General features: G+C 58.5%; 2 protein-coding genes across 2 annotated transcripts; both read left to right on the top strand.

Moving 5' to 3' along the window:
- Nucleotides 1–3,237: 3,237 nt before the first annotated feature.
- MNN10 (alpha-1,6-mannosyltransferase) lies at nt 3,238–4,754 on the top strand (the record flags this gene model as incomplete). Its single annotated transcript, XM_047981966.1, has 3 exons — nt 3,238–3,652; nt 3,727–4,015; nt 4,085–4,754. 3 exons carry the CDS (start codon nt 3,238–3,240, stop codon nt 4,752–4,754), a joined length of 1,374 nt encoding a protein of 457 aa, XP_047837927.1.
- A 3,877-nt stretch (nt 4,755–8,631) lies between these two features.
- On the top strand, nt 8,632–11,194 carry JDV02_001074 (uncharacterized protein). Its single transcript, XM_047981965.1, has one exon. The coding sequence runs from the start codon at nt 9,434–9,436 to the stop codon at nt 10,826–10,828; it is 1,395 nt and encodes a 464-aa protein (XP_047837926.1). The 5' UTR covers nt 8,632–9,433; the 3' UTR covers nt 10,829–11,194.
- Nucleotides 11,195–12,291: the final 1,097 nt, after the last annotated feature.

The following is a 12,291-nucleotide window of genomic DNA, read 5'->3' as shown; positions in this document are numbered from 1 at the left end:
GTGCAATCGCGCGAGGCCTGACACTACGTGCGCTCTTACAAAAAGACTACTTTACGTTAGTTGCCGTGTCTTTCAAGGCTCGGCGGGGATGAGGTGACAACTACAGCGCGGGCTGGTTCTGCACCTTATCCAGACGCGGCTGAGGCGAGGGCAGAACCGGCGGTATGCTAGCCTGGGCTCGCGTCTTCATGGGAACAATGAGGCCAAGTACGAACTTGGTACGTACCGTATTACAGTCCTCGACAGCCCGGTGGTCTGCATGGCTGAGGGAAATCTTTTGCTCCCCCTGGCTGCCGTCGGCGCAGGGAATCCAGCAATTCTCTTCGTTTGCCGTCTCAAATTAGCTGGCCTGCCTGTCGGGCTCTTGGCACGCGCCAACCAAAGCAGCTAAGACGCCTAGCGCGGGAGCGTCTTGACGATACGAGACGCTCGACGGACATGTCGCCATGGCCACCTACCGGTGCTAACGACAAAAACGTGCGCGCGCTGAAGAGCTTTTGACGGCTGTCCCCGCCTAGCAGTATCTACTACGAAGTACTAGGTAGTAGTCGCATACAAGTCCCTGTCAATAGTAGCGGATCCCTGGCGAGGGCCCTCCCGTCAGTGGACTATCGATTGACTTCCAAACCTGTTTATCATCGAAGGTACCTAGCAACTGTTATGTACATGCCTTGCAGCACCGCAAATGCGCTTCAGCATTCGCGCCCGAGAAAACGGGCCCCAGCCGCAATGCCGGTCGCCTGTTGGGCGACGGCATGGGGGGGAGCGAGCGCCCGGGTTGACGGTCCCACGAGCCCCTGCGTGGTGTGTGCTTCGGACGACCGTCCGTCGAGCCCATTGTTGGCGATGCGTCGGCACGGCACTGGCCACGGGACGCAGGAATGAATGCAACGAGGAGTTGCCATAAGGTTTGACTACTAGCGCACAGGCAATCCAGCGTAAAGGGGGGCCGTTCGTCCAGTCCAGTCCAGTCCCCGCGAGGCCAATAACGAGCGTCGAATGCTGGGTTCTGGAGAAACGGAATGGCGGCCTTCATATGGATTTTTCTTGTCAATTTCCAGGCTCCATGCTTGTCCCCATTCTCCCTTGGCCGCGTCGGACGAGGCACCGCAACCTACTATTATCGTTCGGCTGCAATAATATCGCACCCAGCCTTGGGTGTGGTAGGGAAGAGCGTCAGCGCCGGTCCCCGGTTGGCAGGATTTACTTGACAGGGCTGCGGCGCGAAGAACATGCCCAAGTTGAGCGCTATCTATCGCCCGCCTCAGGCCAGCGAGTCGCATATGAGCGCCTCACCAGGAGCTGAGGTCCAAGCCCATGTCCGCCGCCCATCTTACCATCTGGCCTCTTCTTCTTCTTCGTCTTCTTATCCTTGTCCTCCTCCATGTTCCATACGATTACTTCTTGGCTCGTTCCCTTCGCCCGCCTTCTTCCTCCTCTACCCTCCTCCCACCCTCTTGCCTGGTCCCGGGCCACACACGGCACCATCCCGCCGCCTCCCGGTCTCCGGCCCCTCTCCAGCGCACCGTGTCAACCCCCCCCCTTTAGCGCGAGCTGCAGCCTGCGCCGTGCGACGACGCGGTGCGGAGCACTGGCCAACAACGACGGGGCCCTTCCATCTACCGTGTCGGGTGGTGGACGTTCCTCTCTGCGGCCTCTGTGCGGCGGCCCCTTGACGGAACCGTCTCGTCTTGTCTCGCCACGACCGGGCCGGCCCAGGAGAACGTCCCGGCCGGAGACAACCCGCCCGTTCGAAGGGAAGTAACTTTAGGTCAAGATTGACAGTTCAGCGCTGGCCTGCCGCGCCGGCCACTCCGCCCTGCTTGGCGCCTTGGTTGGATTGCATGACGGGGCGCCCAGAACCCTCGCGAACTACCTACTACTAAGGTAGACTTGTTTTTCCAGGTACGTGTATGAACAGGAATCATATCTGGCACCCCGATGCACCCCGTCACGCCGCATTGTCCCTGGCTGGGTATCTACCTACCTACGCATCCATCGTGCGAATGATGCCAGACAAGGGCATTTATTCGCAAGGAACTTGGGTGCTCGCTCAGTGCATGCCTTAGTACGGCCTACGGGTACTACTATCTCTGATTAATGCCGTGCCCTGGGGCTGGCCCCCGCTGAGACCCCGAACCCACCGAGTGAGCGAGTGAGCGAGCCTTCCAAGGCCCCCCCCACCGGGCCACCTCACCTCAACCAACAATTGAGCGCCCCAAATTATTACGCCGCCCCTGTCAGGCAGTGCAGCGCCTTTTGCTAACTGTAGTACATCGACGTCCAAGCCACATTTCTCGTGGCCTCGCAGATCTCATCGGGGGGGTTTCTTGCGTCAGCAACAACCATCGACACCCTCAACGGCCCGGCCTCGTCGTCATCCGAGCCTGCCTCATCCCCGTTTCACCGCCGGTGGCTTGAGGGACCCCGTCTCGGCGCCTCTGTCTCCCCGCGCATTCCAGCCTCTCTGGGGAATCGTTCCTGTGTGCGCGACCCGTGGAACCAACTCGTCCCACGTTTTTTTTTCCCTTGTGAGCGCCCAAGAGTCGGCACCGCGTCCTCCCTTGCTGCAAAGGGGCCAGATAGCCGTCTTCAACCAAGCCGCTGGTGGTTCGACAGCGCCCCGTTCGCCATTCTTGCGCCATTCGCCATTCGCGACCGCCTCGTCCCGTCTCGACTCGACTCGACTGTCCAACCCAGGTCGAAACCGGGACAAGAAGACCCCCCCCCCCCGGCGACCTCGACTTTAGCCAATCCGCCCACCCGACTCCGCGTCACTGCAATCTCGTTCGTCCCTCCCTCCGGTCGATCGATACGGCATCCCGTTCCAGCCGGCCAGCCGCCATTGGTGTTGAACCGTCACCTTTTCGACCTCGCGACTTCGCCCACCAGTCAATCTGGCGTCCGCCAAGCTCTCCGCCGGCTCTTCGAGCTCCGTCAGCGACCGGCCTGCCCCATCTCACCACCGGCGGCGGTCATCGGCTGGTTCGCATACGCTGAGTGAGGCGCGATCTGGCAACTTGCTCGAGATACGCCCCAAGCAAGCCAATCAAGCTCCGCTGTCACCAATCATTGGTACGTCGCAACCTCGCTCCTCTGCAGCTCTCCTCGTCGCTCGGTCGCAGCCTCGCCTGTCATGGGCTTCCGTCTTCCGTTCTGCAGGCATGTGGCAAAGCTTGATCCAATATATTCGCTGACAGTGCTGGTCCTTTGTCTGCAGGCACCCCGGCGATTCCTATGTCCTTGTCTCGCAGCCCGTCGCCGGTCCCCGGTGGCGGCTGGTCGAGCCCTGGCCTAAACCTCAACAGCGGCAGAAATAGCCCTGCGGCAATCAGTGGCGGTCCCGTGCAGTGGGAGTCGGCCAAGATGCGACATCTTGGGCCGAATGGCTACCCTTCCTTCTCAACACACAATCAGGGTTTCTTCTCTCGCCACATGCGTCGCATATCGAGCAGCCTGCCGCGTTTCGGTCCCACGGCCGACTCCCACTACGCCGACAAAGACAAGTTCGGGCGCGGTCGATGGCCCGGCCAGAACATTCCTCTGGTCGGAAGGATAATATCCGTCTTTGGTCGCATGGGACGGAAGATGAAGATACGCCTTTTGATTGGATTCGTCGCCTTTTTATGCATATACATCTTTTATCACTCTCGTAAGTCCAGTCTATTCATATCTTTGCCCGGCACGCACCCTCGCAGCGGCCTGTTTTCTGACGCGATAATTAAGCTCTGATATACCATTGGCGGAGAGCTTCCTGGGGCGGCGGCGGCGAAAAGTTCGTCATCATTCTGGGCGCCAACGTCGGCGGCGGCGTCATGGAGTGGAAGGGTGCCCGGGAATGGGCCATCGAGAGAGACAGCGTTCGAAACAAGCGCAACTACGTGAACCGATGGGGCTACGATCTCGAGGTCGTGGACATGAAGACGCGGAAGAAGTATGCCCACGAGTGGCGTGAGAGCTGGGAGAAGGTCGACTTTATGCGGACGGCCATGAGAAAGTATCCCAACGCCGAATGGTAAGGAATCCTCCTGGCCCCGACCCCTCTGCTTGCAGTGCAGCACCAGTTGAACTGACCCGTCTCCAGGTTTTGGTGGCTTGACCTGAACACGATCGTCATGGAGCCCTTCTACTCATTGCAGGATCACATCTTCGATGATCTAAGCAAGCACGTCTATCGCGACATCAACGAATACAACCCACTCAACATCTCGCACCCCTTTACCGATCCGTACCTCGACCCCGATGCACTAAGTCCCACTGGTGACGGTAACGTCGGCTCCATCAACATGGTGCTGTCGCAGGACTGCTCGGGCTTCAACCTTGGCTCTTTCTTCATGCGGCGCAGCGCGTGGACCGAGCGCGTGCTGGACGTCTGGTGGGATCCGGTGTCGTACGAGCAGAAGCACATGGAATGGGCGCACAAGGAACAAGACGCATTTGAGCAGTTGTACAAGACGCAGCCGTGGATTAGGCAGCACACTGCGTTCCTGCCCCAGCGCAGCATCAACAGCTTTCCCCCAGCGGCCTGTGGCGATGGCAGCGGCAAAAACCACAGCCAATATCATTACAGCGAGGGAGACCGCGACTTCCTCGTCAACATGGCCGGGTGCGAATGGGGTCGAGACTGCTGGGGCGAAATGTACCACTACCGCCAGTACAGCTACTGGCTGAACCGGAATCCGTGGGAACGTTTCAAGGAAGATCTGGTGGCAGTCATCTGGTTCAAGCTCACCGGCAAATGGGTCAAGTTATAAGATGCCACAAAGGCGGCCGTGACATGGCTACGTGCGTCATGTGCCGCCGACGCTGCTCGTCCGACTTGGCAACAGGCGACTTGCGCACGGGACATATAGTCTTCCGGGGTGCGCCGACAACTTCGATCTCGGCTGATGGAGCCCGAAAGGCTTGCGATTTTTTTTCTTGGTTTCGGAGATGTTATAATACCCAACTTTTGCGGCACGGCTCAGTGAGATGGAGCAGTGGAGGCAACGGCATGAGAGGAAAGAAGCGGCCATGCTTGCTCCATGCCGCGACCCGAGGGTTGCTGTGAGGCCGCCGAGTACAGCCACACAGGGAGCGAGGGGAGAACAGAGAGACTCTGGTAAGCCTCGCAGCAACGTCCGAGTCGGAGCTCGCGGGACTTTGGAGCCGCGCCTTACGACCGACATGGAGATTCCGAGGACATGCACGGACTATCAAAACAGGGATTGGGGTAAGCGAAAGGGAAGTCTAGCATGGTGAGAAGGACTATGATAGTGGTTAGCCCTTTGGGCGACCATGATGCATTACGGCCACCGACGTGGCCTACCAATGGCGTTGTGCGATTTGTAGATGGAAGGGGAGCGACCTCGTTTCTTGCTTGGGGGATCACATTCTACTGTCTATATCATTATTTCTCAATCAGCTGCATGTACGATTTGAGGTTTGTTGGACTAGTACTGGAATAGATGGTCGTTGACGACCGATTCAAGAGATCCATTCCAGACGGCGGTTGTCGGTGATTAATAACGGCCTTGTTTGGGGGGGGGGGGGCGCACGGAAACCGCAGATTTGACGATGCAAAATAGCCCCGGGCGCACCCCGGATCCCGAATCGATGGCCGGCCCGAAGCGGAAATTGAACAGGCACGGGTGCCAAGCGGGCTGGGCGAACTGCTCATCAAGCATATGTCGAGCCAGTGTGCGAACGAGTAGCGGGTAGATTGCGACAGGTCCACAGTTGATGGGTCCCCCACACGGGAGAGTTGATTGATGAGGGGGACGGAGAACCATGCACGACGTGATTAATGATGGGGGATGGAGAACCATGCACACGACGTATCTTGGGTCGATGTCCATCGTGCCTGGCCACGGTGCCACACGGAAGTCCCAGAGATATATGCGTGATGGCAAAGCTGGGGAGCAATTTCGGTTGATGGCCTGTCTGGAAACCCTCAAAAGGGCCAAATTTGTTTCCTTGGTGGCGTCCGACTCGCGGATCGTTTTACTTTGTAGAGCCCCTTTGGTGAGGGCCGGGGCGTAGGGGTTTTTTTTTTGTTAAGAAACGAGCGGTTAGGAGGTTCTCATACTACAAGAGAGGGTGGGCATGAGTAATTCAACCCAAAGGCGAAACGCAGAGAAGCAGGCACGAGTGACATCTCGCAGGTCGGCGGATGAGTAGGTCACGAGCCATGTTTCAGAACGACAACGTCCTTGCTTGGCTGAGGGAATGAGACACCTTTGTAGGAGGGCAAGGAGGGGCGATGAGGCGAGCCTCTTCCGCTTCGGAGCGGAAAGTTGACTCTCTGTCTCTCTCTTTGTCAATGGTGAAGCCGAGGGTGCCAACGTTGGTGTCGAGGGATACTGGCCCGCCAACCTTCGCGCTGGAATGGATGCAACGCAAACTGCCATGGCAGCCTGGCAAGATCGGCGCTCAGGCCTGGCAAGCGACTCGCTTGATACCACCTCGGACGGGGGGGAGGAGGCGGGGGGGGGCCGGGGACCGGGGACCGGGGGCCAGAATTGCCTCGTGGGCGCCTCTTCTGCTGACCTCGTTGTGAAGTGGGTAGTAGTGGAAATAGCAGTGGTAACTTTGAGCAGTAGCTGTAAATCTGTGACTCTGTGTGTTGCGCGTGTGCGGGTGTCGACGATTAGTATCGGTGTACATATGCGCGCGCGTCGAGTGGCGCGTACGAAGTACTTGTACGTCGTAGCTCAAGGGCATAAAAGCAGCCTAGGCTACCTTGATTGATACCTTGAGCGACGCAGTTTATGTGCGGCTTTGATAGTTGGTTGGATAGCAGCCCTGCTATCCACGGGCGAGCGTCGCCTCGGGCGGTTAAAATACCAGCAACACTGCACAAAGGGGCGGGGGGGCCAAGGGAACGACGACGTTGGCCAAGTGCTGCCGCGCGTCGCGGTCATCGCCCGTGGGGATGCTCAATGTGCTTTGGCTTTGGCTTTGGCTTTAACTTTGGCGCGCTGGGCTTCCCTGCGATGCTTTGCTTTGCGCTACGTGCCTTGTGTTGCATCGCGTTGGGTGCGCGCACCGATCGGCAGTAACAGAAGACGCGGTGAGTGAGGCTCGCTCGGGCTGGCTCGTTGGCGGAGGCTGATGGGGCGGCGGGCCACGTCAAGGGGATCGATCGTCTGTGTGTGTGTGTGTGTGCGCGTGTGTGTGTGGCTTGCTGCCAGGGGCCCGAGGCCCGAGGTGCTGGGTTGGATGGAGATTGCGTGGATGGACGGATAGGATAGGCGAGGATAGGATAAGAGAGCTCGAGGTCGGCCTCGGGTAATAATGGGTGGATACCTCTGGCCGTGCGACAAGGCGGGCGTCCTTGGCACGCGTGGACATGGACCTCTCTGCTGCCCCTGAGGAGCCGATGATGGTGGTGATGATGGCGGTGATGGGAGAGGGCAAACTGCACGGGCAATGTTGTTGGTGATGCGCTTGCATGCCATGCAGGGCAGTCTCAAGCAGGAATATTGGCCTTTCCTCATGTTCCAACACATGACTTGGCCCCCTCCCGAACCCGTCCTCATCACCAACGTGTCGTGTCGTCCTCGAAACGCGGTGGCCGACGATCGCCTGTGCAGCAGCCGAGAAGAAACCTCGCGCCCAAGCAGACCGTCTGATGTGCGCGGTAATACTACCTACGCAAAGAGCAGATCAGTCCGGGATAAACGAGCTGGCCGTGTTTCATCGCGGCGCGCTGCCGACCACACTGGCATTAGCGGCCCGTATATTGTAACAAGGTCGGCAGCGGGCTCCGTTCGTGGGAGCTGGGCTGAGTCCTCGTCAGGGGCTGGCTGGCTGGGCCCGGCCGAGTCCCAAGTTAGGTCGGGTAGGTTCCAGTGAGGTGCCCGCCTCTCATCAGCAAGCGGGCGACGCTGAAACGCTCCGTCACGCCCCGGGGACCAACTGGGTGGCGGCCATGAGCCTTTACAGCGGGGTCGGTGCTCCCCTGCAGACTGCGCTGCTGCAACGCGACGGAGCCAAGGCCCATGAATGTCAAATTCCAGGACAAAAGTATCCATACTGGGGCGTGATTGCCCCCCCGGGCGGCGGCTGCCCTGGATGTTCGAGTCGGCTCCACTGGCCCGGGCATGCGCTCCAGCTGGCGTTGGGTCCCAGTGCGTATGGTGCCCCCAAGGGCCCCGTAGCGCCAGGGGTCCCAGCGCCAACCGCCAGGCACAGGGCGCCCGCCTGCCAGCAGTCCAGCTGTGCAAGCCATCCCCGCCGCGGGCTCTCATTGGCCTGCCTGCAAACGACACGGCGTGTCTCAGAGTTCCCAGGGGCAGCCCAGGCCAGGCCAGGGCTGGACGACGTCGTTCGGTCCCCAGGCGCGCGCAGCAGAACCACACACACCCAACTACTAGGTAAACTTACACACGCAAGGGCCGGACCCCATCGTATCTGCCATTCCTACTACTACTTACCACTACGGAGCACGAAGGATACGGGCAAAGACGTGCTTGTGCGTTGCGCGTACATGGAGCACGGGTACGGCGGATGCACCAAAGCAGAAAGCGCGCCAGTCAATCGTTGGATGGGTCATGGCATCCTGCTCCACGAGGTGGCTGCCGGGGTTGTGGTACTGTATATATCTCTGCGCACACAGACTGACACTCGCGTGTGTGTGTGTGCGTGCGTGTGTGAAGAGAGGCTGTATTTAGCCATCCTCGCTCCCTCCCCCTTATCGACGGCGGCCTCGTGTCTGTCCTGCTCTGCACTTCTGACTGCCCGCCTCGCCCCGTACGGCGCCTTTGTCTTTCCTTTCACCAGACCTGGCGTCGTTGACTGCCGTCCGTCTCCTTCGGCAGCTGGCTGGCTTCAACCGTGAATTGAGATCCATCGTCTCTCACGCCTCAGTACCCGTTCCTTTCGTTCGACACTCTTTCTCCGGCCAACTCTATTGAGTAGAGCACACAATACGGCACTTGCACTGCCTCGCCATTGTCCATAAGAAACACGCCGCCATCTGCCCGAGCAGTTGAATCTCTCATTCCTGTTGCCTTTCTCGAAAAGCCTCCTTCCTTCATAACTTCCTTCCTTCTCGTCTTACACCGCTGCCGGCCGGACCTTCCCAATTTTCGTCGTGAATTTACCATCAAGTCGCTCCTTCCTTGATTTGAACAGCACGTCCGTTCATCTCTCTCTCTCGTTCTGACGACGACGTCTGCTTCGTTGCGCTCTTCAGTCTTTTGACGACCCTTCATTTGACTTGAATTGGACTTTTTTTTTTTGACGGGCTAGCCCCTTCACACCACTGCTTGACGCAGACGGCCACCTTCATTCATCTACCTCATTGCTGTAGTGACCGGCTCACTCAGCGATTCACGGGCAGGCATTTTCGACTTCGTCACTGACAAACCTTCTCATTCTTCCTCCCAGAGGACATTGACTCGAGGCTCGACTTCCAAGGAAAATTAGACAACTTCGTCACATCATCATCATGCGTTTCTCCACGACTCACCTCGCCGCTGGCGCGCTGCTTGCTTCAGCTGACGCCGCCCAGACCCGATTCTCGTACAATCTCCAGGTCTCCTTCGACCAATCCAACTTCTTCAACTCGTTCGACTTCCACAATGGACCGGATCCCACGCGCGGCTTCGTCGAGTACGTCGACCAGGCCACCGCGCAACAAGCCGGTCTCATTCGGGCCGGCCAGGGTAACGGCAGCGTTTACATGGGCGTCGACCACACCAGTGTCAACCCAGCCAATGGCCGCAAGTCGGTGCGTATCACGTCGAAGCAGTCCTTCACCAAGGGTCTCTTCATTGCCGACATCGCCCACATGCCCGGCTCCATCTGCGGCGTCTGGCCTGCCTATTGGATGTTTGGCCCCGACTGGCCGTCTTCTGGGGAAATCGACATCATCGAGGGTGTCAACACCCAAACGCAAAACGCCGTGACGCTCCACACGTCTCCTGGCTGCGTCATGTCCAACGTCGGCACCCTCGCCTCGACGCTGCTTGAGTCGGGTAACTGTGGCTCAGGCACCGCCAGCGGCGGCTGCCAACAAAGGACAACCGACAATCAGAATTACGGAGACGGCTTCAACGACATCAAGGGTGGCGTTTATGCCACTGAGTGGACGTCAGATCACATCGCCGTTTGGTTCTTCCCCCGCGGCCGCATTCCCCAGGACATCACATCGGGCCAACCCAACCCTGACTCCTGGAGCCACCCCTTGGCCCGCTTCGCCGGCGGCCTGGGCTGCAACATTGACTCTCACTTCACCAAGAACAACATCGTCTTCGACACCACCTTCTGCGGCGACTGGGCCGGACACCCCCAGGTATGGGGGGCCAACGCCGAGTGCACCGCCAAGTCGTACTCGTGCAAAGACTATGTGTCCAACAACCCGGCCGACTTCAAGGACGCCTTCTGGGAGGTCAATTCGGTCAAGGTCTACCAGCTGGGCGCGTCGCGCGGCAACCCGGGCCAGGGCAATACGACGACCCGGGCAACGCCGACGGCAACCATACCTGTCCCAAGCTCAACCATACTTGTACCCAGCTCCAGCCTGGTTGTGTCTACCCCGACGCCATATATTCCGGCCGCGTCTCGAGCTGTTTCGACCCGACGGAAGCAGTCCCCGCCAGTCCCGAGCTCGAACGCACCTGCCCCAACCTACGCTCTGGAGCAAGTCCCAACAACCAACGAATACGTCGCCAAGGTCACCGTCACCAAATATGCAACTCAATGGGTGCCAAACCCGCCTGAGAAAACACCCTCGAGCGAAGTCGCTCCCCCAAGCCATGTTGCATCAACGCCTCCCCACGGGGCTAACCTTGGCGGCTTCAACGCGGAGGGCATCTATGTTGCAAAGCCCTGGACGGCTTAACAGGGCTGCCTTCAGTCGAAAATCGCCAAATCACAGTTGATTTTGACTGTGTTCTCGGCTTTGTAGCACGCCCCGTATGTGCTTGATGGTAAAGGCGGCTGTGGTCCGCAAGAGATACCCAGTGGAGGACTTCTACCGTGGCATTCCCTTTGGCATGCTCGACAACGTTTTAGAGAGGTTTATGAAGCACGAGAGTGCAGGATACAGGGCGTTTAGTCTCAGCTTGTTGGTCATTTTTCGTTTCTTTGCCCCCAGGGGCCGACGATTTTATGCGAACATAGGGCATTACGTGAGGTTCGCCTCCAGCCATGGGTGGCATACCCTTGTATATACAATGCACTCCAGAACAAAAAAGATACGTCTGCAGCTGCACTCTTGAGACTTGTGTAAAGCATTGATTGGTGATAAGACTGTGACCGGATGGTGGAGCCATGCCGCGCTGCGCTGCAGGCGATGGCCGCAACAACGGTGACGAGATGGGTGGCTTCCTTGCTCGGCGCCTCAGCGACTACCCTTCAACGCGGTGCGGTCCTCTTCCTTGTCTTCTTACTCAAAATGGATATACCCGAAGCTACGGTTGGTCGTTTTGCGGTCGCACCGCAGGAGCTGCGTCTGCGTCTGACCCATTATGTACCACATGTCTTATCTCTTCTTCTTTCCCTCTTCACAAAAGTTGTCTCAGGCTCTTGTCTCGAGCCTGAACAGGGGAACGGTACTACGTGTGCACAATACACCGCATGGAGGCTCACGGATTCATTCACGCATTCCAACGCAACGACTGACCAGCCCGCAGGGCGGCGCGACGAACCATTGCCAACGCAATTCTTGCGTGCAACACTCAAGCAGCTGACATGTCGTCATGGTGAGATGAGGAGGCTTCTGTCAGGTTGGCCAGCGTGCGAAAGGTTGCTGAGACCAGAGGGCTACAAGTGTACACTCACTCCATCATGCGGCCGCCCCGGCCTGGCCTGGTAACCACGCCGACCGAGCTGGTCCTGTAGCTCACTCATCCAAGCAAATTAGTCACAATGATACAGTCGACATTGACGTTGTGAAAACCACCACTCGAGTCTGCCACGTAAGGAACGTCCATCCAGAAAATCCGGGAAAATTAGGGGTTTCGGTCATCGGGTCGACCGAATTTCTCGAGCTGATCCTCGCGGCAGGCCAGAACGGGGAAGACGCTCAGCCTCTGGCGGTATGCTTCGTGGAAATGGCGATAGCGAGGCTGGACGCGTGGCGAGGCCAGATGAAGGTGATTGATTCTTATGTGGTTTGAGGTGCTTCGTAGTGAATGGCCTCCTCCTCAGACCTTGCGGTACTTCGTAGTTTAGGTACCTGTTCTCGACGAGATACGTCGATCGGTACGTACTTGGTAGATCTGATCGGATGGAGATGCTCGGCTGGCACACCCCACCTGGCTCATTACGGCCACGCCCCCCGTCGACTTCGACCTTGGGCAG

The sequence above is a fragment of the Purpureocillium takamizusanense genome, chromosome 1 (assembly GCF_022605165.1).
Source record: "Purpureocillium takamizusanense chromosome 1, complete sequence".
In the NCBI taxonomy this organism is placed as follows: domain Eukaryota; kingdom Fungi; phylum Ascomycota; class Sordariomycetes; order Hypocreales; family Ophiocordycipitaceae; genus Purpureocillium; species Purpureocillium takamizusanense.
Note: the sequence above shows the minus strand (reverse complement) of the source record. Positions and strands in the feature narration are given on the sequence as shown.